Raw genomic sequence first — 25,622 nt, forward strand, 5'->3', positions numbered from 1 at the left:
CAACAGATCATGCCATAAATGCAAAGCATCATTTGTTCTCGCAAAGTAGACTGTAGATCCTACTACCACCTGGATGAACTGGCACCCCAGGTGTGTGATTTCACCGGGATATTCATATGATTGACCAGTTAGTGGTTGTAGCAATCAGACTCAGAGAGCGCTCGAGGCTGCAAGTTGGGCAGCAAACCGTTACGCTGCACCTACTTCTGAGTTTTGTGTCATCAAAGATGGCGATTTTCTGAGTGCTCATGGACACATCTCATGGTCATGGATAAATATTCTCTCGCTTGAACTTGTGGTTAAATGTAGTTTGTGTTTTTACTTTTGAATATTTTAAAACACAGCTGTAATCGAAGCTCTAGGGAAAACAGCGTTAGCTACCGCAACAATGCAAATCACGCTAAAAACACTGCAACAGCAGACCATTCAAATTGACATAGACCCAGATCAAACGGTAAGTGCCCATTTGTTCATTTTATCTAGCCCGCTTGGCTAACTATTTTTTGTTATTTGCACGAAAGACCAAATGAATTGGTCCCAGATTATCAATTCGGATAATACAACTAACAGGCTAACGCTAGCTAGCTAGACGTTATTGACACCCCTAGCATTAGCTAACTAGCTAGTTCTTAGTCTTAGCTTTCCAGCATGACATAGTGTCTTGTTTTGTACGCTTTGTACAAAATAATAAAACGCAGAACTACAGGATGTTTCTTAACATAACTCTTTATTAACTAGCTACAACTGCATGTTCGCCCATCTCCAACCACGATCAACTGACCATGACCTAACCGTCTGGGTGGTTTTAACCAATCACCGCACAGTATGATACAGCGGTAAAATGCATCCAATTATAATTCAGTATGTATTCACATATGAATATTACACATAGCTAAAGCAAACTAGCTTGCAAGCTAATGTGTGTCAATTGCTAATCCAATGTTGAGTCTAATTATTAGCTAGCTAGGTAAATTATTCTCCGCTAAAACATCAGCTTGCTACATGACTAGCCAACGTTAGTTATCCCTCATCGCGTTAATGTCAGTTTAAGCCAACTATTGTTATGGGTGTAAGATGGCACAGTGCTGCCATCTGTTGGTAAATGTTAATTACTGCAACTCCAGTGTTTTACCGGTGTGCTTGAAATACCCGGATGTATGGCAATATACTGAACAAGACTGGTTACTCGCATCAATGCCTCTGTCTCGTCATTTAACATTCAAACATGGTGTCAGAGTCGGATAACTAACCATGCTTTTTGCAAATTAGAGCCACCTGTTCTGGTTTACCCCTGAAAAATGCTTATTTGAGTAAAACTTCGCCTGACGCCGGAATTGACCTTAGCTAGAGTGAGTTTGCTAGTTAGCTTCAGTGTTGTTAGCACCGGTTAGACATGGCAGCGAACATTCCCCCTCCCGCCGTTATGAAGCTTAGCGGAGACTGGAGCACAAACTGGGATACGTTTAGAGGTGAATGGGAGGACTATGCACTAGCAACGGGACTTCAGGAAAAGGACGATGAGGTAGTGGCTGCCACTTTGAGGACTATAATGGGAACAGAATGCCGACACGTATACAAACACAACCTGAACCTAACAGCAACTCAGCAAGGTAACGCTACAGCTATTCTTGATGCTCTTGAACATTACTTCAAGCCAGCAAAGAATGTTATCTACGAGCGTTATGTTTTAGGTTGTTGCAAACAGGAGGACGGGGAGTCCATTGACAGCTTTGTCACTAGGCTAAGGGAAAAGGCAGCTACATGTGACTATGGTGCTTTAAGAGATGAACTGATCAGAGATAAGCTAGTGCTTGGCATAACTGATGAGGGCACCCGCAGACGTTTGCTGAGAGAACTTGACCTGACGCTGGTCTTGGCAGTGGAGACATGCCGTGCAGCAGAGCTTACTGATATACGGATAAGGTCCATGGAACTAGAAAGACAACATATGGACAATGTCAATGCTACATTCAGGCAGCCAGTAAGGAAATTCCCCTTTGCCACAGCTAATGCTAATACTACAGCCAACTCTGCAGCAGACAACCCCAATACGTGCAGATATTGTGGCATTTCTCATGGACGAGGAAAAGAATACTGCCCAGCCTATGGAAAAATATGCAAATCCTGTGGTACAGCTAATCACTTCGCAAGGGTCTGCATGAAAAGCAAGAGAAAGGAGGGTAAAGTGCACTCCATTGAAACAAACACAGATGAAGGGAACAACAGCACAGAGGATGTATATGCTAGCGAGTGCATAGGGGCACTGAGGGCAAAAGGACAAAAGTGGTTTGTCACTCTGCTACTTAATAATAAACCACAGCAATGCCAGCTAGATTCAGGGGCCACATGTAACGTTATGAGCCTTAAAGACAAAAGGAGGCTCGCGCCCAGAGACAAACTCACACAGAGTAGCACCAAGCTGAAACTGTATTCAGGACAGTTCATGACCTCTTTAGGCCTGTTTGTGACAGAGTGTGTTTTACGTGGCCAGAAACACACCCTTGAGTTTGAAATAGTTGAGGCTAGTCAACAGCCATTACTGTCAGGTTCTACATGCGAGCGCCTTGGACTTATTAACTTCACCATCCCAGCTGATCTTAACATTATAGACAATGTCCAGGCTGGGCCCCTGAGCAAGGAGACACTCCTAAGCAAGTACCATGATGTCTTCAATGCACCGGTTGAGTAAGTTCCCGGCGAAGTCCACTTTGAGTTGGACGCAGCAATCCAGCCTGTCCAGTGTGCACCCCGCAATGTACCAGTGGCCATGAAAGCAGCTACAAAGGCTCAGCTTGACAAATACGAAGCAGATGGCCACATGATATCCGTCACCGAGCCTACAGACTGGATAAGTAATATGGTCATCGTCAAGAAACCAGACAAGCTACGGATATGCATTGATCCTAAACACCTCAACCGGGCTCTGAGACGCTCACATTACATTATGCCCACGTTGGAGGATGTTCTTTACAAGCTCCCAAAGGCCAGAGTCTTCACGCTCGTGGACGCCAGAGATGCCTTCCTGCAGTGCAAGCTCGACGAGCCCAGCAGCTACATGACCACCTTTTGGACACCCTGGGGCAGGAAGAGGTGGTTGAAGCTCCCGTTTGGTGTCTCCGTGGCTCCAGAGGTGTATCAGCGGAAACAGCATGAGCTGTTGATGGGACTCAGTGGCGTGGAACCCATAGCAGATGACATCCTCGTAGTGGGCTGTGGGGACAGTGATGTGGAGGCAGAATGTGACCATGACGCCAAGCTGCTGGCCCTGATGGTCAGATGCAGACAGGTCAAGCTAAGGCTAAGCATAAAAAAGCTTCAGTTTAAAGTGCCAGAGGTCCGCTTTCATGGGCACATCTTGTCCTCCACTGGATTGAAGGCGGATCCTGAAAAAGTGAAGGCTGTCTTGGAAATGCCCCACCCATCTGACGTGAAGGCAGTGCAGCGCTTCGTCGGATTCGTCACCTACCTGGCCAAATTCCTACCGCGGCTCTCTGAAGTGTGTGAGCCACTAAGGAGGCTCATGGACAAGGACACCATCTGGTATTGGCTCCCAAAACATGACGCAGCGGTGAGGGAAATAAAACAACTGGTCACCCAGACACCTGTACTGCGATACTACGATGTGTCAAAACTGTCACGATTCAGAGTGACTCAAGCCAGTATGGACTTGGCTGTTGCCTCATGCAGGAGGGCCAGCCTGTGGCATTCGCCTCTAGGGCACTCACCCCAACAGAGCAGAACTATGCCCAGATAGAGAAGGAGTGCCTCAGCATTGTGTTTGCATGCCAACGCTTCCACCACTATCTGTACAGGTGCAACAATATTACCGCAGAGACAGATCACAAGCCCCTTATTGCTATATTCAGCAAGCCTCTCCTGAATGCCCCGAAACGACTGCAGAGCATGCTACTGGCCCTACAAAACTACGACCTCAAGGTGGTGTATAAGCCAGGGCCAGAGATGTATGTGAGTGACACGCTCAGCAGGGCTACTGCATCAGGCACTCACACACGCTCCATGCATGAACGACACGCAGTGTGCAGCTTACAAACAGAGCAAGTGGATGTTGAACACATCAACCAGGCTGACTACCTCAATGTCACGGACCAGCGCCTTATACAAATCAGACAGCACACAGACAGGGACGAGCAACTCCAGGCATTGAGGTCTGTGATTCTGATGGGCTGGCCCGACTGCAAGGAAGAAACTGCTTTAGCCGTCAGAGATTATTGGCCAGTCAAAGAGGAGCTCAGTGTTCAAAACGGAGTAATATTCAAGGGTCAGAGAGTCGTTATTCCCCGGTCTCTGCGCCCTGAGATGTTGGCGCGCGTGCACTCAAGTCACATAGGAGGTGAGGCCTGTTACAGACAAGCACGTGACACACTGTATTGGCCAGGAATGCAGAGTGAAATCAAAGACTATGTCAGTAAATGCACAATCTGCAATGAATATGCCACTGAGCAACAGAGAGAGACGATGATGTCCCACGAGCTACCGATGCGCCCCTGGCAGATAGTAAGTCTAGATCTCTTCCAGCACAGTGGCAAAGACTTTCTGCTGGTAGTCGATCATTACTCAGACTTCTGGGAGATTGACCTCCTCCCCGACCTCTCAGCAGAGACAACAATCAAACGCTGCAAGGCTCAGTTTGCCCGCTATGGCCAGCCAGATAGGGTAATTTCAGACAATGGACCCCAATTCTCCGGAGTTGAGTTCCGAAAATTTGCTGCAGATTGGGAATTCGAGCACGTCACTTCATCACCACGACACCCAAAAGCTAATGGGAAGGCGGAGTCCGCAGTCAAAATCGCAAAGAACCTCTGCAAAAAGCTCTGCGAGAGGGCAAAGATGCCTGGAAAGCAATCCTGCAGTGGCGCAATACCCCGACAGAAGGCATGGATAGCAGCCCGGCCCAGCGCCTCATGGCACGGCGCTTAAAAGCAGCTCTGCCAGTAGCCAGCACTCTCCTGGAGCCATGTGTGGTGACAGACGTGCTGGTGAAGCTACGTCACAGAAGACAGGTCTCCAAGTTCATCTATGACAAATCAGCAAAAGACTTACCTGAGCTCAGGGTGGGTGAAACGGTGCGGATGAAGCCACTACCAGGGGACCGGACTGGCCTCTGGAGACTCGGATCCTGTGTACAGAAAGTGGCACCACGCTCCTACTTGGTCGAGGTGAATGGATCACGGTACCGTCGTAACAGGGTTGACCTTCGGATTGCTGAGCCAGCACCTACTCAGAACCCTGATGGTCAAAGGAGTCGCATGACAAAAGACAGAACCCCAGCAAGTCACATGGGGCCTGAGGCACTGGGCGAAGAGCCAGGGGATCACAGGTCGGCCGCTCCCTCGCCCATCAATACTCCCCTTAGACAGTCAGGTGACACGCCTGTGCGGGAACCCGCAGTCCTCGCAGACAAGCCCCCTGTCTTTTCACGCTGTGGGCGTCTGTCCCAGCCACCAAAAATACTTAATCTGTAGGTTTCCCATTAGGGATTGTTGACAGACAGAGATAAAAGTGAAGAGAGTATCAAAATGTGTTAAGTTGTTACCTGAGAAGAAAATAAATAAATAAATAAAATACTAAACTGTTCATGTTGGAAATTATTACTAGGTTTGTTTTGTTAGTGAATTGACAGCTCCTGTCCTATTTTATAAAAGGAAAGATGTTATGGGTGTAAGATGGCACAGTGATGCCATCTGTTGGTAAATGTTAATTACTGCAACTCCAGTGTTTTACCAGTGTGCTTGAAATACCCGGATGTATGGCAATATACTGAACAAGACTGGTTACTCGCATCAATGCCTCTGTCTCGTCATTTAACATTCAAACAACTATCTAGCGTTAGCTAGACAGCCATATTACTAGCTAGCTAACTACGTTATCTATTTTAGTCTATGCAAGTCTAGTTGGACGATTAATCAGCAATATTCTAGCAGACATTTAATAGCTAGGTCATAACGAGTGAAAATGGCTAGCTAGCTACATCATGTAAGGTAAACCGCAATGTAAAAAGTTGGGCAATTCAAACAGTCAGTGTTAGCGAGCAACTTTTTGGTTGCACTGTGTTTAACAATTAAAGCAAGGCTGAACAGCTTATTTTTGGTTTCAACAGGTGAAGGCACTGAAGGAGAAGATAGAAGCAGAGAGGGGGAAAGATACCTTCCCAGTGTCTGGACAGAAGCTCATATATGCTGGCAAAATCCTGCAAGATGACACACCTATTAAAGACTACAAAATTGACGAGAAGAATTTCGTTGTAGTTATGGTATCGAAGGTACATTTCCCTAATCCATTTTACTATGGCTCATAATGAGCTGCACCCACCTGTTTTGGGTTACATGATTGTCTGCATAGATGACAGTAATAGCCTGTTTATATCTCCTCTGGAACTAGGCAAAGTCTGCCACAGCTGCTTCAACACCTTCCTCAGAGGCACCCAAGGCCCCTGTCCAGGACTCTGGGTCGTCTGCGGACCCGGCCCCTGCAGCCATCCCTATCCCCCCAGAGGAGCCCACACCTCCAGTCGCAGAGCCCCCAGCTCTGATGTCCTCTTAGTATTTCCCACAGTAGTTGTGGGTCAAGACTGTCTTCCAAACTGATCTGTGATGTATGGTCTGTTACATTGCCATTCATTGCTCCATTACTTTATTGTATTTGTGGTTACATTCAAATCCTGAGGGAGTGCGTAGATAGACTGTGCACAGACACACAATATTGTTTTAATATTATTAACTTTTTCCACTTTTTACTCAACATGAATGAATGATAGAGATTGCCTCTTATACAGTGCATTCGGAACGTATTCACACCCATTGACTTTTTCCACATTTTGTTACGTTACAGCCTTATTCAAAAAGGATAAAAAAATTACAAATCCTCATCAATCTACACACAATACCCCATAATGACAAAGTGAAGACAGGTTTTTAGACATTCTAGCAAATTTATACAAAATAAAAAACAGAAATACTTGATTTGGAAAGGCACACCTGTCTATATAAGGTCCCGCAGTTGACAGTGCATGTCAGAACAAAAACCAAGCCATGAGGTCGAAGGAATTGTCCTCCATCATTCCTAAATGGAAGAAGTTTGGAACCTCAAAGACTCCTAGAGCTGGCTGCCTGGCCAAACTGAGCAATCAGGTGAGAAAGGCCTTGGTCAGGGAGGTGAACAAGAACCTGATGGTCACTCTGACAGAGCTCCAGAGTTCCTCTGTGGAGATTGGAGAACCCTCCAGAAGAACAACCATCTCTGCAGCACTCCACCAATCAGGTCTTTCTGGTAGTGGCCAGACGGAAGCAAAAGGCATATGACAGCACGCTTGGAGTTTGCCAAAAGCCACCTAAAGACTCTCAGACCATGAGAAACAAGATTGAACTCCTTGGCCTGAATGCCAAGCGTCTCATCTGGAGGAAACCTGGCACCATTTCTACGGTGAAGTATGGTGGTGGCAGCATCATGCTGTGGGGATGTTTTTCAGCAGCAGGGACTGGGAGACTTGTCAGAATCGAGGGAAAGATGAACGGCACAAAGTACAGAGAGATGCTTGATGAAAACCAACTCCAGAGCGTTCAGGATCTCAGACTGGGGCGAAGGGGTCAACTTCCAACAAGACAACGGCCATAAGCACACAGCCAAGACAACGCAGGGGTGGCTTGGGGAGAAGTCTCTGAGTGGCCCAGCCAGAGCCCAGACTTTAACCTGATTGAACATCTCTGGAGACCTGAAAATAGCTGTGCAGCGATTCTCCCCATCCAACCTGACAGAGCTTGAGAGGATCTGCAGAGAAGGATGGGAGAAACTCCCCAAATACAGGTGTGCTAAGCTTGTAGCGTCATACCCAAGAAGACTCGAGGGTGTAATCGCTGCCAAAGGTGCTTCAACAAAGTACTGAGTAAAGGGTCTGAATACTTATGTAAATGTGATAGTTAAGCTTTTTGTTTTCTTTATAAATTTGCAAAAAATTCAAAAAACCTGTTTTTGCTGTCATTATGGGGTAGATTGATGAGAAGAAAAACAATTTAATCCATTTTAGAATAAGGCTGTAACTTAACAAAATGTGGAAAAAGTCAAGGGGTCTGAATACTTTCTGAATGCACTGTAGGTACAGTTATTAACTACCATGTACAGTAAAGGAAAATGAATTGCACTAGGTAGGTGAGATGTTTTATATTTATATAATTGTAAACATACAGTGGATAGCCTACAGTGGTGTAGGCTGTTTCTTCTGGTGGTCTAGGGCAGCCTGATGTCCTGGTGTTGTCTAGAGCAGACTGATGTCCTGGTGGTCTGATGGTGGTCTAAGGCAGCTTGATGGTGGTCTAGGGCAGCTTGATGGTGGTCTAGGGCAGCTTGATGGTGGTCTAGGGCAGCTTGATGGTGGTCTAGGGCAGCTTGATGGTGGTCTAGGGCAGCTTGATGGTGGTCTAGGGCAGCGTGATGGTGGTCTAGGGCAGCTTGATGGTGGTCTAGGGCATCCTAATTCGATGAATCTGATGTTTCTTGGTGTGCGGTAGGTGCTACTCCAGGTGGTCCCTGAGCGCTGTGCCCCTAACGATGGGTTCTCCTGGTGCTTCTCCTAGTAGTGAGGGGCCTGGTCTCCTTCACCTGGTCCACTACAATGAGAAATGACAGGGAGATCTTACATGTACATACAATGTCTGGAAAATAACACATACAGAGGGATTACAGGTTAAAGGGATAACTCTTAATGCATGGTCAATTAATCATCTTTCTAGCTTTGAACAATTTTTTTTCCCTTGATGACTCATTGTCGTGATTGACTCCATTTGTGGCATTCTTCTCAAATGTGTGGGCTAGAGCCTTACCTGCAGACATAGAACAGGATGTAGGCAGTCTGTGCCGTTGCCCTCAGCACAGTGGCCTCATCTGTCCTCAAGACATGTGCGTCATCCAGGCAGAGCCACCCACTGCCACGGCTGTCCAAAACATCACTGATGTAGTGGCCTAGGGAACAAGGGAAACAGAATAGGGTGTACATTAAGCTTTCAGAATTGTGTGTGCGTGCGTGCATTTTACCTGTACACATGTTGTCTCCCAGATGTGAGATCACACTTGACAATTTGTAGATATTGTCTGGCTGGTGTCTCTGTAAGGAAACACATTTAATAATAGGATTGTTATTTTGTCTACAGGATAGGGGTGGCTTCTATAACTGCCTTATCTTGATCCGCCCACTATCTCAACTCGATGGAATTATCTGTTATCTATTTTTCTATCTCTCTCTCTCTTTCTCTATTTCTCTCTCTCTCCTCACCACAGCGGCTGCCTGCTGCTCTTTCTCACTGTCAGCTGGTTTCTCTAGCTGGTCAGAGGAATTTGAAGCTGGTGGGGGTATATCAAATATAGTGTAAATGCAAACCAGAAAGTGAAGTGGAAACCTATCAATAAATATACTCTTAACTTCAGCTTCTGACTTGCTTTCCTCAATAGTCCTGTTTCATGAGAGGCTGTTCTGCATGATGTCAGTAACACAATGTCCTACCTGGTCTATCAAGGGTGCCTTTCGGGGAGTTTGCAGGTGTGTTGTCCATGTTATTTTTCCCCATGGAGCTTGCCCTGTGTAAATTGATGGCATTGAAAATAAATATCTAGTGTGTGAAAATCATGGTGTGTGTTGGCTACCCAATGTGCAATGTGCCCAAACAGAGTCTAAACCAACCTGGCTCCATGCTGGACAGGGGCTGTCGCCCCACATACGGCTGGGAGGGTCAGTTCTGCAGGGATGGATATGGGATCATCCACCTTCTCTGGCTCCCAGTTGCCTGCAGTAAACCGCTTGATATGAAGCATTAGGACCCTGCTCAGAGACAGACAGGCATTCACACACACACACAGACAGACGGACAGACGGGCAGAGGCAGGCAGGCATTCACATACACAGACGACCAGGCAGGCATTCACACAGACAAAGGCATCAGTCTTGTAGTCAAATCAATAACCCAGTTTGGTGAGTTAGATCAGGACTGTCAATTGTAATCTGAGATGATGATGGGGGGGACTCACCGGGGCAGCGTGAGGAAGTGCCTAGTCACAGATGCCATGCTGCCTGAGCACACCCTGCATGCACACTCTAACGCAGATGGCTAGGTAACAAAGAATAGCAATACAATTATGAACATTATGACATTAATGATAGTGTTCCTTGACATACTCACTAACTCTTGGTTGAAGCTAAGTGCTGACCTTAAAGTAGAGGTCCAGGCTGTGTGTCAGGTCTTGGCTCAGGTTCAGTGACAGGTGATTGTAATCCTCCTGACCATACACTATAACTCCACAGCTTCAGAGGTACGGAGAGAAATGCATCAGCTCTCCAACACAAACCTTTTGATCCCTCTACACACTAACTATCTTAACTTAAGCGTCTCATCCCGTTAGCGGGATCATTTTCCAGCGAAAACTCCTAGCGACATTAGCATAACGAAATTCAATATTTTTTTTTCTTTCAAATATAGGACTGTCTCATTTCGTTTTATAGTTCCACCTCTCTTGAATCGACCCTCGTTGTCCGATTTCAAAAAGGTTTTACAGGAAAAGCACAATATTAGATTATGTTAGAGGAGTACATGGTAAAAGTAGCATCATATGAATTTTCCGACCAAGCACATGCATCACATATAACCAAAAAACAGCTAAATGCAGCACTAACCTTTTACAAACTTCATCAGATGACACACCTAGGACATCATGTTACACACAGCATGCAATCTTTTGTTCAATAAAGGTCATATTTCTATATAAAAACAGCATTTTACATCGGCACCTGACGTTGACTAACTATTTTCCCATAAAATGCGTCCCGGGAAACAGTGCTACAAATTTATAAATTACTATTCGAAAACGATTATTTTTTTTTACATTGTCATTCTAAGATTTATATATGAATATCTCTTGAAAACACCCGTCATAACAGATTTTAAATGAACTTTACAGGGTAATCACACTGAGATAAAAGGGGATGCGATACTCAGAAAATGAGCTAGAAAGCCTAGCTCGTCGCCATCTTGGAACAATCGCACATCACATCTGATCTTGTATAATATTGCCAATAATCCCTCACCTTTAGTTGTCTTCATCAGAAAGCACTTCCAGGAATCCCAGGTCCACGACAAATGTATTTTCGGTCGAAAAAGTCCATCCTTTATGTTCCATTAGCTTGATGTTGTTAGCGCGTCCGAAGGCTGTAACCAAAGGTTGATACGGGCGCGGGACTTGGCTAACGAAAAATGACTATTTTCCCTTCTTTAGGTTCGTTCAAACATGTCAAACGTTGTATAACATTAATCTTCAGGGCCTGTTTCAACAAGAGAGCCAATAAGATTCGAGTGGGACGATTTCATTGTGTTTCAAAACGTTTCCAAAGGTGGGGGCAGACACGGCCGCCGACGTCACAATGCTGATGGCCCTACTACTGTGACCAATTGCCTCATCGTCTCCTACACTGAGTTTCGACAGCAGAAGCCTCAAAACACTTTGTAAAGACTGGGGACATCTAGTGGAAGCACTGGAAAGTGCTCAATTATCATTTTTTCACGTTGTGAATTACAGGGAAGGCTGTGAAGTCGAGTCCACAATTCAGAATCCCACTTCCTGGTTCAATCGGTCTCGGGGTTTTGACTGCCATACGAGTTCTGTTATACTCACAGACACCATTCAAACAGTTTTAGAAACTTTAGGGTGTTTTCTATCCATATAAAATAAGTATATGCATGTCCTAGCTTCTGAGTTTGATTAGTAGGCCGTTGAAAATGGGAACGAATTTTTTCCAAAATGCGCTGTGGCGCCCCCAGTGGTAGGATACACGCAAGAGGTTAATGCTTTACCTCTGTATCCTGCATGTTATGCTGACATTAAACCTCCTCACAAATGTGTTGAAGACATCAAGGTACACCATATACAAATGACAGCTGTTACCTGGTGCAGGTACGGAAAGTCTTCAGCTTGAATTCTAACTGCTTCACGGGGCAGGTGTATGGCTCTGGGGAGCCCTTTAATGCCATACCCTCCTCCTTCAGCTGAAAGAGGAGGAGCAACACACATTCATGGGCATCCTAAGAGAAGAATGGGAAAGAAACAGAAAATACATCAACAACTACAACTGAAACAGAGCTAACGAAAAAGATGGTCACGTGTCCCAGGTTTATTGTTAAGTGAGTCTTTTAGCATATAATATCTTACCTGTTCACCGTCGTCCTCATAGTCCTCATTGACAACGGAGAGACAGCGCTTGACTGTTTGAAGGATTTTCATCTTTTCCTTTTTCTTAGCATTGATAGTGCCTCCAGAAAGCCTTGCCTGATGTAACTCGGCAAAGCAGCTGTGGAGGGAGACAAAGAGCATGCATTCAGGTTTCACTCTCTCACTTTGGCCACAGATTAGCTCTGTGCTTCTACTTTAGCCTCTGATCAAATATGATTCAACTGATTCCTGATTGTGACAGGAAATCATCTCTGGTGTTAATCAGTAGCTGAGTTGGGTGTGGTTTTATCTTAAAAATCATATGAGGCACTAAGAGTGTACAAAAGACAGTATACATACATATATACATACATACATACATACATACAGTACACTGAACAAAAATATAAATGCAACATGTGAAGTGTTGGTCCCATGTTTCATGAGCTGAAATAAAAGATCACAGAAAAGTTCCATATGTACAAAAAGCTTATTTTTCTCAAATTCTGTGCACAAATTTGTTAACATCCCTGTTAGTGAGCATTTATCCTTTGCCAAGATAATCCATCCACCTGACAGGTGGTATATCAAGAAGCTGATTAAACAGCATGATCATCACACAGGTACACAGGTAAACCTTGTGCTGAGGACAATAAAAGGCCACTCTAAAATGTGCAGTTTTGTTACACAACACAATACCACAGATGTCACAGGTTTTGAGGGAGTGTGCAATTGGCATGCTGACAGCAGGAATGTCCACCAGAGCTGTTGCCAGAGAATTGAATGTTCATTTCTATACCATAAGCCATCTCCAACATTGTTTTAGAGAATTTGGCAGTACGTCCAACCGGCCTCCCAACCGCAGACCACGTGTAACCACACAAGCCCAGGACCTCCACATCCAGCTTCTTCACCTGCGGCATCGTCTGAGGGGGTGCTGAGGAGTATTACTGTCTGTAATAAAGCCCTTTTGTGGGGGAAATCTCATTCTGATCGGCTGGGCCTAACTCCCCAGTGGGTGGGCCTACGCCCTCCCAGCCCCACCCATGGCTGTGCCCTTGCTCAGTCGTGAAATCCATAGATTATGGCCTAATGAATTTATTTCAATAGACTCATTTCCTTATATGAATTGTAACAGAGTCAAATATTTGAAATTGTTGCATGTTGCATTTATATACACTGCTCAAAAAAATAAAGGGAACACTAAAATAACACATCCTAGATCTGAATGAATGAAATACTTTTTTCTTTACATAGTTGAATGTGCTGACAACAAAATCACACAAAAATAATCAATGGAAATCCAATTTAACAACCCATGGAGGTCTGGATTTGGAGTCACACTCAAAATGAAAGTGGAAAACCACACTACAGGCTGATCCAACTTTGATGTAATGTCCTTAAAACAAGTCAAAATGAGGCTCAGTAGTGTGTGTGGCCTCCATGTGCCTGTATGACCTCCCTACAACGCCTGGGCATGCTCCTGATGAGGTGGCGGATGGTCTCCTGAGGGATGTCCTCCCAGACCTGGACTAAAGCATCCGCCTACTCCTGGACAGTCTGTGGTGCAATGTGGCATTGGTGGATGGAGCGAGACATGATGTCTCAGATGTGCTCAATTGGATTCAGGTCTGGGGAACGGGCGGGCCAGTCCATAGCATCAATGCTTTCCTCTTGCAGGAACTGCTGACACACTCCAGCCACATGAGGTCTAGCATTGTCTTGCATTAGGAGGAACCCAGGGCCAACCGCACCAGCATATGGTCTCACAAGGGGTCTGAGGATCTCATCTCGGTACCTAATGGCAGTCAGCCTACCTCTGGCGAGCACATGGAGGGCTGTGCGGCCCCCCAAAGAAATGCCACCCCACACCATGACTGACCCACCGCCAAACCGGTCATGCTGGAGGATGTTGCAGGCAGCAGAACTTTCTCCACGGCGTCTCCAGACTCTGTCACGTCTGTCACATGTGCTCAGTGTGAACCTGCTTTCATCTGTGAAGAGCACAGGGCGCCAGTGGCGAATTTGCCAATCTTGGTGTTCTCTGGCAAATGCCAAACGACCTGCACGGTGTTGGGCTGTAAGCACAACCCCCACCTGTGGACGTCGGGCCCTCATACCACCCTCATGGAGTCTGTTTCTGACCGTTTTGAGCAGACACATGCACATTTGTGGCCTCCTGGAGGTAATTTTGCTGGGCTCTGGCAGTGCTCCTCCTGCTCCTCCTTGCACAAAGGCGGAGGTAGCGGTCCTGCTGCTGGGTTGTTGCCCTCCTACGGCCTCCTCCATGTCTCCTGATGTACTGGCCTGTCTCCTGGTAGCGCCTCCACACTACGCTGACACAGCAAACCTTCTTGCCACAGCTCGCATTGATGCGCCATCCTGGATGAGCTGCACTACCTGAGCCACTTGTGTGGGTTGTAGACTCCGTCTCATGCTACCACTAGAGTGAAAGCACCGCCAGCATTCAAAAGTGACCAAAACATCAGCCAGGAAGCATAGGAACTGAGAAGTGGTCTGTGGTTACCACCTGCAGAACCACTCCTTTATTGGGGGTGTCTTGCTAATTGCCTATAATTTCCACCTGTTGTCTATTCCATTTGCACAACAGCATGTGAAATTTATTGTCAATCAGTGTTGCTTCCTAAGTGGACAGTTTGATTTCACAGAACTGTGATTGACTTGGAGTTACATTGTGTTGTTTAAGTGTTCCCTTTATTTTTTTGAGCAGTATATTTGTTTAGTATACATAGATACATAGATACATAGATACATACATACATACATACATACATACATACATACATACATACATACATACATACATACATACATACATACATACATACATACATACATACTGTACATACATACCACAGGAGGTTGATGGCACCTTAATTGGTAATGGCTGGAGCGGAATCAGTGGAATGCTATCAAATACATCAAACATATGGTTTCTATGTGTTTGATGCCATTCCATTTGCTCCATTACAGACATCATTACGAGCCGTCCTCCCCTCAGCAGCCTCCACTGACACATACATTGAGGCGGGACTTGTGTACTGTAACTATAAGCGTATAGATGGGTGGGTCAGTATGTGTACAGGTGGGACAGGAGAGTGAAAGCGAGGCTGTATACCATAGCAGTTTAGAGGAGGGGGAGGAACTCCAAGTGTCCTGCTGTCTCAGGATGTCTCTGCAAAATGCTGGCAGCCCCAGCAGGCACTGCAGAGCAGAGTTCATGAAGCAGGTGTTGCCAATATTAGGCAACCTGTGGGAAAGAAGCCATCAGTTACACACTAATATCTGAACAGTGGACCAAAGGTAAACTAATGAATGGATTTGTAAGGCATGAACGCAAGATAACTCTGAATACCACACAGAATTATTTAAAACAAAAAGCAGAGCTCAGAGATAAGAGTAGGTGTGTGTGTGTTTTACCCGAGGAGCTTGGTGTTGTCTTCGCCCTCGCCTGTGCAGCTCTGCTCCCCCAGCTGGGTGCTACTCTTGCTGAACAGGTTTGGGAGGCGAGCCATGGCTTCCCGAGGCATGACCAATGGCCTGGAGGAAGGGAGACTGGTTAGAGGCCTCAGTAGCAGTAGCTCGACACCAACCGGTCTGTTTGAACACTGTTTTAATGTACAAGCATACAGATATTCCTTACCATGTCATGGTGTGAGTGACCACTCTTATGTAGAGTCGAGTGAGATGAAGGTGGCTATTGTCTACAGTACTTACCTCTCCAATGAGACAGAGGAATCCCTCAGGTCAATGGAGGCCTCTGCAGAGAGAGACCGAGAGACGGACAGCGGTAAGAAAGAAGCTGTGTCAATAAAAATAGCACCAACATATGGCACCCGTTTACAGACCTGCGATGCCAGCAAATCGGGGTACCATTCTCTTTGTCTGTGGAACAACTGCCCCCATCTCTTTGACCTCAGAGCTTACAAGATCTCTGTAAAGACACACAGACATATGCATTAGGTTAGCTATATTATATTGGCTTTTTCATTTCAATTCAATGGTGTTGGTTGGCATGAAATTTGATATCAGGCTGCAGTACCTGGCAGTCTCACTGTCTTTGTTGGTCTCTCCACGGTGGTCCAGGGGGTTTGGAGAGGAGGACTGGGGGGCAGGGGAGGAGACGTGGGTTGTGGAGGAAGGGCAGGCAGGACTGGGGGGAGTGGCAGAGGAGGATGACTGAGTTGAGACAGCCAGGGAAACAGAGGAAGCACTAAAAGGGGAGGAGGTCTGTGATCCTTCCTCTGAAGAAGAAGAAGAAGAGACAGATGACAGGTGGAGAGAGGAGAGGGAAGAGAGGCTGAAGAACTTGGAGAGAGTGGAAGGGGATCTGACAGGGGATCCAGGGGGTGAGGGGGGTGAGGGGGATGCAGTGCCGATTGGTGTTCGGCCAGACAAGGGGTCGAGGGGTGTCAGAGATGTTGTAGACGGTTTCAAATGGAAAGAAGAGACAAAGGAAGAATCAAGTTGGTGGTGATCCTTTACGTTCTTCTTCTCCCGGTTTTTCCAAACTGACACAGTTACCATGCTGGCATCCAATGACGTCAGTTTGGGTGGGATTGGGAACGGCGATGGACAGCGGCTCCCAATCCCGAGGCGAACTCTGCACTTCTTTTTCTGTTTGGAGAAACATTATATAGCTAATATAGTACATAACAAATCAAATAAAAAGATCTTACTTGCTTCACAACAGACCTTGTTATATTTGAACTAGCAGCAAAGGTCACACCCAAACCACATGATCTGACCATAAAATAAAGAACTTGTCGCCCAATCATATTGAATTCTGTATCATAGGCTAACAAATAGCAAAAATACATGTTTATAAAAATAAAACCATTGTAACCATACAGTTATACCCTCTGTCCCAAATCCTGCCATATGGGACACATAAATAGACAATGAAACAACTAGGAATAGCTGAAAAGAATAGAATATACTCTAAATTGTAACAGAATTAGATCAATTCTAGCCCAGACTAAACATATACCTTTTTACAGCAACACAAACATCCCATTTCAGTGTATTTGTAGACTATGCCTTACTTTGCAGAACATCAAAATATGTTGCCTATTTAACATTGTGATGTCATAAACCAAATTATGATGCGCTTGACTACGCGTTACCAGCGTAAATAGCCAACAAATCACACAAACCAAAATGTTGAAAAATTATTTACAAAATGAATTGATCGTGTATTCAGAGTTATTCCTATTTCATAAAATATACAAAATAACTAGGTTCTTGCCAATAAACCTGTTTTTTTATTGAGGAAACATTGTCTTCTCTTTCTCCCATGCTCCCTGGGTCACTGACGCGTGATTGTATGGGATATAGTAAGAGCCTAGGAAATTCGAAGTACTGTCTATCAGAATCAAAATAACTTGTATTGCCCAAGTGGCCTACATTCACACATTCACAGAATTTGACTCGGTGAATTGGTGCTGCCAGCAATAGACAAATGTAAAGACACATTTACAGCCTATACAATATACAGTAAACATAAAACATATTTATTAGGTTCTATCTTCTTAAAATACTTTAGAGTAATATTTTATTATGGAAAGTAAAATGCCTATTTCACTTCAGTTGACGCTGATCTGATACAGATCGAACGTGTAGCTTTGCAATGGTTGTTAGGATGACCTTTGAAAAAGAAAAGGAGAGCCTCACTCTCTAGCTCAGACTCAATAATTGAATAACCTAATATCCAACGTTCCGACCGACAAGCTGTCTTCATCAGGGTATGTTAGGAGGACCTCTGACCGTACCTCATTGAAAAGGTGCCACTCTGCCTAGTGACTGTAAACTAAACAAAAATACTAACGTTAGTACAATTGTTGTATATTTGCTGTTCTGTACACCCAGTTGGTCGCCACCGCACCGGTCACAACTGTCAACAGATCATGCCATAAATGCAAAGCATCATTTGTTCTCGCAAAGTAGACTGTAGATCCTACTACCACCTGGATGAACTGGCACCCCAGGTGTGTGATTTCACCGGGATATTCATATGATTGACCAGTTAGTGGTTGTAGCAATCAGACTCAGAGAGCGCTCGAGGCTGCAAGTTGGGCAGCAAACCGTTACGCTGCACCTACTTCTGAGTTTTGTGTCATCAAAGATGGCGATTTTCTGAGTGCTCACGGACACATCTCATGGTCATGGATAAATATTCTCTCGCTTGAACTTGTGGTTAAATGTAGTTTCTGTTTTACTTTTGAATATTTTAAAACACAGCTGTAATCGAAGCGCAAGGGGAAAACAGCGTTAGCTACCGCAACAATGCAAATCACACTAAAAACACTGCAACAGCAGACCATTCAAATTGACATAGACCCAGATCAAACGGTAAGTGCCCATTTGTTCATTTTATCTAGCCCGCTTGGCTAACTATCTTTTTTGTTATTTGCACGAAAGACCAAATGAATTGGTCCCAGATGATCAATTCGGATAATACAACTAACAGGCTAACGCTAGCTAGCTAGCTAGAAGTTATTGACACCCCTAGCATTAGCTAACTAGCTAGTTCTTAGTCTTAGCTTTCCAGCATGACATAGTGTCTTGTTTTGTACGCTTTGTACAAAATAATAAAACGTAGAACTACAGGATGTTTCTTAACATAACTCTTTATTAACTAGCTACAACTACATGTTCGCCTATCTCCAACCACGATCAACTGACCATGACCTAACCGTCTGGGTGGTCTTAACCAATCACCGCACAGTATGATACGGCGGTAAAATGCATCCAATTATAATTCAGTATGTATTCACATATGAATATTACATCCCCCTTCTTTTAAAACAAGATACAAATGTTTTACATATTCTGAGCTTTTCTTTTGAAAACATGCTCTGTAGTTTGAACTCAAGGTAAGTAACCATTTATATTGCATAATACACCAACTGAATCAACCTACTCTGAAACAATGATCCAACATACTGTTACTTTTCAAACAACGGATTCTCAGCAACTCAGCTTTCACTGTAGAAATAACATCTTAACATTTCAAACAAATACAATACCAAAGCATGTCAAGTGAACTTTCAATAACAAGTTTACAGTCTGGAACTCTTTTAGGGCAGCGATCCGCCTACACCCTTTGACATTTCACAGGTCGAGGACAGCTCTGGGCTTGACCTCTCTTCCTGACCTTGTGCGATATGATGTTGAGCATGCTTCTGTGTCAGTCAACAGTTGTTGTGGTGTTGCAGGTAAGTGTGGTGTATGTTGTGCTGTGTGTGTTTTTAGTCCATCACGTTCTCTTTCAGGGGAACAGTTCATCTCATCAGTGTGTTGTTCTTTTGTGTTCAGTAAGTGACGACGATTGCGGCGGTACACTGCTCCTTCTGCTGTGCGGACGTGATATGAACGTTCAGTGTCAGCTGGCTGGATGACGACTGCTGGCTTCCAGAGGCCATGCTCCTGGATTCTAACTGACTCTCCGTCGATCAGTGGTGGCAGTGGTCTAGCTGACCTGTCGTAGTATCGCTTTTGTTGTTGTCTCTGTGCACGTTTTTCATGCATTTCCTTGTAGCTGACGACCTCAGGTTGCAGCTGCTGGTTGGTGCTGGGAAGGGTTGAGCGAAGTCTGCGGCTCATCAACAGCTGGGCTGGTGATTTGAAGTTGTCAACTGGAGTGTTGCGGTATTCAAGGAGACTGAGGTAGGGGTCTCTCTTGTCTGCTTTTGCTTTGTCCATTAGTGATTTAGCAATCTGCACAGATTTTTCAGCAAGGCCATTACTTTGAGGGTAATGTGGGCTTGTGGTGACATGTGTGAACTCCCATGCTTTTGTGAAGGATTCAAACTCATTTGATTTGTAACAGGGCCCATTGTCAGATATTAAAGTCTCTACAATGCCATGCCTGGCAAAGGCTGCTTTCAGCTTGTGTATCACAGCTGCAGATGTGGTGCTGTGAAGCTTGTCGAGTTCGAAGTATCTGCTGTAGTAGTCCACTGTTACGATGTAGTCCTCGTTGTTCCAGGTGAACAGATCGGTTGCCACGACCTGCCAGGGTCGGTCTGGGATACAGTGAGGTAACATTGGCTCTTTGGTGTTTGAGGGGCGTCTTTCAAGACAGATGGTGCATCTACCAACAATGTCCTCTATTTGTTTGCACATTCCAGGCCAAAACATAATGTCCCGTGCTCTCTGTTTGCACTTTTCCATGCCCATGTGTCCAGCATGGATCTTTGTCAAAATCTCTTCTCTGAGACTGGTAGGAATAATGATTTTCTCTCCTTTGAAAAGGATTCCGTTGATCTGTGATAGTTCATCACGATGGTTCCAGAATTCTGAGACGCTCTGAGGGCATTTTCTCCTCTCCTCAGGCCATCCATCCTGTATGACTTTCCTCAGCTGTGTGAGTTGTGAGTCCTTGTCTGTTTCTGCTTGGATCTCCTTCAGTTTCGTGTCACTAACTGGTAAGTTGCTGTACACAGTGTGCATTTGCATGTCCATGCCCTCACTGAGGCTGCTGTCCTTGTAGGTAAGAAACTTCCTGGAGAGTGTGTCTGCGACAGGGATGTCTTTGCCTGGACGGTGAGTGATTGTGAAGTCCTATTTTTGTAGTTGAAGGATCATTCTCTGTAGCCTTGGCGGGGCTGCAGCTAGTGGTTTCCTCATGATTGACTCAAGGGGCTTGTGGTCGGATTCCACAATGACTTGTCGTCCATATACGTACTGATGGAAACGTTTACATCCGAACAGAATGGCATAGAGCTCCTTTTCGATTTGAGCGTAGTTGATTTCACAGTCTGTGAGAGATTTGGAAGCGTAGCCGATGGGCTTTCCTTCTTGCAGTAGCACTGCACCTAGTCCATACTTCGATGCGTCCACGTGGAGTCTGAGCTCTTTGTTGGGGTCGTAGTAGGCAAAGATTGGTCCTGGTTCTCTCGTGATCAAGTCTTTCACATTCTGGAAAGCAATGTCGTGTTGCTTGTCCCAAAGAAACTCACTGGACTGCTTTAGCAGTTGATGCAGGGGTGCATTAGCATTGGAGAGGCTGGGTGCGAACTTGGCTAAGTAGTTGACCATGCCAAGCACTGTTTCCAGCTCTGCACGGTTCTTTGGTGGCTCCATTTCTTTTATGGCTGAGATCTTCTGTGGATCCGGCTTGATTCCAGTCGCTGTGAGAAGATGTCCGAAGTAGCTGACCTCTGTAGCGCTGACTGTGCTCTTCTCGGGGTTGAGCCGGACTCCTCTCTCGCGGGACCTTTGCAGCATCGCGCGGAGGTTTTGGTCGTGCTCCTCTTTGGTTCGACCATAAACAAGGATGTCATCCACAATTGCCACAACTCCGTCGAGGCCTTCGTACACTTCGTCGACTTTTCGCTGAAACTCGTCTTGGGCTGAGATAATCCCAAAAGGCAGGCGACAGAACCTGTAGCGTCCAAACGGTGTGCTGAATGTTGTGAGCTTAGATGACTCTTCTGTGAGCTTGATAGCCCAGTAGCCTGATCTAGCGTCCATGACACTGAAGTAGTGTGCTCCCGCTAGCTTGTGTGTGATACCATCTAGCGTCGGTAAAGGGTAATGGGGCCGTTTGATAGCCTTGTTCAAGTCTCTTGGGTCGAGGCATACTCGGAGCTTGCCTGTGCGTGGTTTCTCCACCACCACTAACGCATTTACCCAGTCAGTCGGTTCTGTAACCTTGGTGACTATGTCAGATTGCTCCATGCTCTCCAACTCTTTCTTCAGACGGGCACAAAGAGCAAGGGGAATCTTTCTCGGGGGGTAGACCACTGGGGTTGCGTCTGGGTCAAGGTGAATGGTACATTCTCCTGGGAATAATCCTATTCCTGTAAAGACATCAGCAAACTCCTCCAGTACATTTCCTGTCTCTACTGGTGCTGTTACTGATAAAACTAGCTTGATGAGGTCCATGTCTAAACATGCTTTAAGACCTAGCACTGCAGGTGCTCTAGTGTCAACAATGTAAAAGTCCAACATCATGTCACTTTCCTTGTATTTGCATTTGAAAGTGCATGTGCCTTTTACTGGGAGCTGTTCACCACCATAACCAGTCAGTCTGCGCATGGTGGGCTGTAGCTCGCACTCAGATGTCAAGCTGCTGTACTTATTCAGAGGAATAATGTTTACTTGTGCACCAGTGTCTAGTTTGAACTTTAGCTTTGAGCCTTGTATTCCTATCTCAATGTCAGCAAAGGCTTGCTCTGTCTCTGATATGTGACTTTTTTGTGTCACTGAATCAATAAACAGTTCATCATCATTTGACTCTTTGATTGACATTTCATCTTCACTCACTGTGTGTACTGTTTTTCCACGGTAAGCTCTGCACACTTTTGCAAAGTGATTCCATTTACCACATTTAGTACACTGTTTGCCTTTAGCTGGGCAATTTCCTTGTTCGCCATGCACTTTGTATCCACAACATCCACATGTTTTGGGGCGTTTTGAGTCTGTGACGCTCTGTTTTGGAGTTATGTCTCTCTCCGTTCTGAAACGCGCTCTCTGGGCACCGGAGGTGTGCTTTGATGTCTGACTGCGTGCACTGCTTGTTCACGTGATGCGCTCGTGCCGCGGCGCGAAATGGTTTTCATCTGAGCCTGTGCTAGCTCGTGAGATCTGGCTATGTCGATAGCTTGGTCTAGCGTTAGCTCAGATCCAACATTCAAACGTTCTCTCTCACTCGCGGTGAGTGTATTCCAAATACAATACGGTCCCTGACCATCTCATCCTTGTTTGCATAATCACAGTCTTTCACAAGCAGACGCAGCTCAGTCACAAACTGTTCAAAAAACTCGCTAGCTCCCTGTACTTTCTCATGGAATTTGTACCGAGCGAAAATTGTATTAGTCTTCGGCACAACATATGCTTCAAAACGATCGTAGTATGTTTTCAGTACCTTTGATTCACCCTCGGTAAGTGTCCATGTGTTGTAAATATCTCTCCCTTTTTCACCGATCCAGAGGAGCAGGTAGCTACACTTTTCCTCTTCTCTTGCCTTCAGAGGACCCGTGAACATTAGCTCTACATGCTGTTTGTATTTACATCCAATTATAATTCAGTATGTATTCACATATTAATATTACACATAGCTAAAGCAAACTAGCTTGCAAGCTAATGTGTGTCAATTTGCTAATCCAATGTTGAGTCTCATTATTAGCTAGCTAGGTAAATTATTCTCCGCTAAAACATCAGCTTGCTACATGACTAGCCAACGTTAGTTATCCTTCATCGCGTTAATGTCAGCTTAAGCCAACTATCTAGCGTTAGCTAGACAGCCATATTACTAGCTAGCTAGCTAACTACGTTATCTATTTTAGTCTATGCAAGTCTAGTTGGACGATTAATCAGCAATATTCTAGCAGACATTTACTAGCTAGGTCATAACGAGTGAAAATGGCTAGCTAGCTACATCATGTAAGGTAAACCGCAATGTAAAAAGTTGGGCAATTCAAACAGTCAGTGTTAGCGAGCAACTTTTTGGTTGCACTGTGTTTAACAATTAAAGCAAGGCTGAACAGCTTATTTTTGGTTTCAACAGGTGAAGGCACTGAAGGAGAAGATAGAAGCAGAGAGGGGGAAAGATAACTTCCCAGTGTCTGGACAGAAGCTCATATATGCTGGCAAAATCCTGCAAGATGACACACCTATTAAAGACTACAAAATTGACGAGAAGAATTTCGTTGTAGTTATGGTATCGAAGGTACATTTCCCTAATCCATTTTACTATTGCTCATAATGAGCTGCACCCACCTGTTTTGGGTTACATGATTGTCTGCATAGATGACAGTAATAGCCTGTTTATATCTCCTCTGGAACTAGGCAAAGTCTGCCACAGCTGCTTCAACACCTTCCTCAGAGGCACCCAAGGCCCCTGTCCAGGACTCTGGGTCGTCTGCGGGCCCGGCCCCTGCAGCCATCCCTATCCCCCCAGAGGAGCCCACACCTCCAGTCGCAGAGCCCCCAGCTCTGATGTCCTCTTAGTCTTTCCCACAGTAGTTGTGGGTCAAGACTGTCTTCCAAACTGATCTGTGATGTATGGTCTGTTACATTGCCATTCATTGCTCCATTACTTTATTGTATTTGTGGTTACATTCAAATCCTGAGGGAGTGCGTAGATAGACTGTGCACAGACACACAATATTGTTTTAATATTATTAACTTTTTCCACTTTTTACTCAACATGAATGAATGATAGAGATTGCCTCTTATACAGTGCATTCGGAACGTATTCACACCCATTGACTTTTTCCACATTTTGTTACGTTACAGCCTTATTCAAAAAGGATAAAAAAATTACAAATCCTCATCAATCTACACACAATACCCCATAATGACAAGTGAAGACAGGTTTTTAGACATTCTAGCAAATTTATACAAAATAAAAAAACAGAAATACTTGTACATGATTGTACATGATTTGGAAAGGCACACCTGTCTATATAAGGTCCCGCAGTTGACAGTGCATGTCAGAACAAAAACCAAGCCATGAGGTCGAAGGAATTGTCCTCCATCATTCCTAAATGGAAGAAGTTTGGAACCTCAAAGACTCCTAGAGCTGGCTGCCTGGCCAAACTGAGCAATCAGGTGAGAAAGGCCTTGGTCAGGGAGGTGAACAAGAACCTGATGGTCACTCTGACAGAGCTCCAGAGTTCCTCTGTGGAGATTGGAGAACCCTCCAGAAGGACAACCATCTCTGCAGCACTCCACCAATCAGGTCTTTCTGGTAGAGTGGCCAGACGGAAGCCACTTCTCAGCAAAAGGCATATGACAGCATGCTTGGAGTTTGCCAAAAGCCACCTAAAGACTCTCAGACCATGAGAAACAAGATTGAACTCCTTGGCCTGAATGCCAAGCGTTTCATCTGGAGGAAACCTGGCACCCTTTCTACGGTGAAGTATGGTGGTGGCAGCATCATGCTGCGGGGATGTTTTTCAGCAGCAGGGACTGGGAGACTAGTCAGAATCGAGGGAAAGATGAACGGCACAAAGTACAGAGAGATGCTTGATGAAAACCAACTCCAGAGCGTTCAGGATCTCAGACTGGGGCGAAGGGGTCAACTTCCAACAAGACAACGGCCATAAGCACACAGCCAAGACAACGCAGGGGTGGCTTGGGGACAAGTCTCTGAGTGGCCCAGCCAGAGCCCAGACTTGAACCTGATTGAACATCTCTGGAGACCTGAAAATAGCTGTGCAGCGATTCTCCCCATCCAACCTGACAGAGCTTGAGAGGATCTGCAGAGAAGAATGGGAGAAACTCCCCAAATACAGGTGTGCTAAGCTTGTAGCGTCATACCCAAGAAGACTCGAGGGTGTAATCGCTGCCAAAGGTGCTTCAACAAAGTACTGAGTAAAGGGTCTGAATACTTATGTAAATGTGATAGTTAAGCTTTTTGTTTTCTTTATAAATTTGCAAAAAAT

The 25,622-nt window shown here is 45.2% G+C and overlaps 3 protein-coding genes across 3 annotated transcripts; 2 read left to right on the plus strand and 1 right to left on the minus strand.

The window, feature by feature from the left end:
- The first annotated feature begins 325 nt into the window (after positions 1-325).
- Positions 326-6,772, plus strand: LOC115200974 (UV excision repair protein RAD23 homolog B-like). The gene is made up of 3 exons (XM_029764142.1): positions 326-454; positions 6,119-6,280; positions 6,400-6,772. The coding sequence occupies exons 1-3, from the start codon at positions 389-391 to the stop codon at positions 6,559-6,561; spliced, it is 390 nt and encodes a 129-aa protein (XP_029620002.1). The 5' UTR covers positions 326-388; the 3' UTR covers positions 6,562-6,772.
- Positions 6,773-8,165: 1,393 nt separating this feature from the next.
- Positions 8,166-16,752, minus strand: LOC115194953 (ubiquitin carboxyl-terminal hydrolase 37-like). The gene is made up of 15 exons (XM_029754887.1): positions 16,268-16,752; positions 16,074-16,159; positions 15,943-15,985; positions 15,646-15,765; positions 15,344-15,475; positions 12,205-12,343; positions 11,941-12,077; positions 10,213-10,306; positions 10,033-10,112; positions 9,689-9,826; positions 9,512-9,585; positions 9,284-9,351; positions 9,046-9,115; positions 8,835-8,973; positions 8,166-8,621 (listed from the first exon to the last, which is right to left on the minus strand). The coding sequence occupies exons 1-15, from the start codon at positions 16,750-16,752 to the stop codon at positions 8,585-8,587; spliced, it is 1,842 nt and encodes a 613-aa protein (XP_029610747.1). The 3' UTR covers positions 8,166-8,584.
- Positions 16,753-17,775: 1,023 nt separating this feature from the next.
- LOC115200987 (UV excision repair protein RAD23 homolog B-like) lies at positions 17,776-24,394 on the plus strand. The gene is made up of 3 exons (XM_029764165.1): positions 17,776-18,576; positions 23,741-23,902; positions 24,022-24,394. Exons 1-3 carry the CDS (start codon positions 18,511-18,513, stop codon positions 24,181-24,183), a joined length of 390 nt encoding a protein of 129 aa, XP_029620025.1. The 5' UTR covers positions 17,776-18,510; the 3' UTR covers positions 24,184-24,394.
- The last annotated feature ends 1,228 nt before the right edge of the window (positions 24,395-25,622 follow it).

The sequence above is a fragment of the Salmo trutta genome, chromosome 1, assembly GCF_901001165.1.
Source record: "Salmo trutta chromosome 1, fSalTru1.1, whole genome shotgun sequence".
Taxonomy (NCBI): domain Eukaryota; kingdom Metazoa; phylum Chordata; class Actinopteri; order Salmoniformes; family Salmonidae; genus Salmo; species Salmo trutta.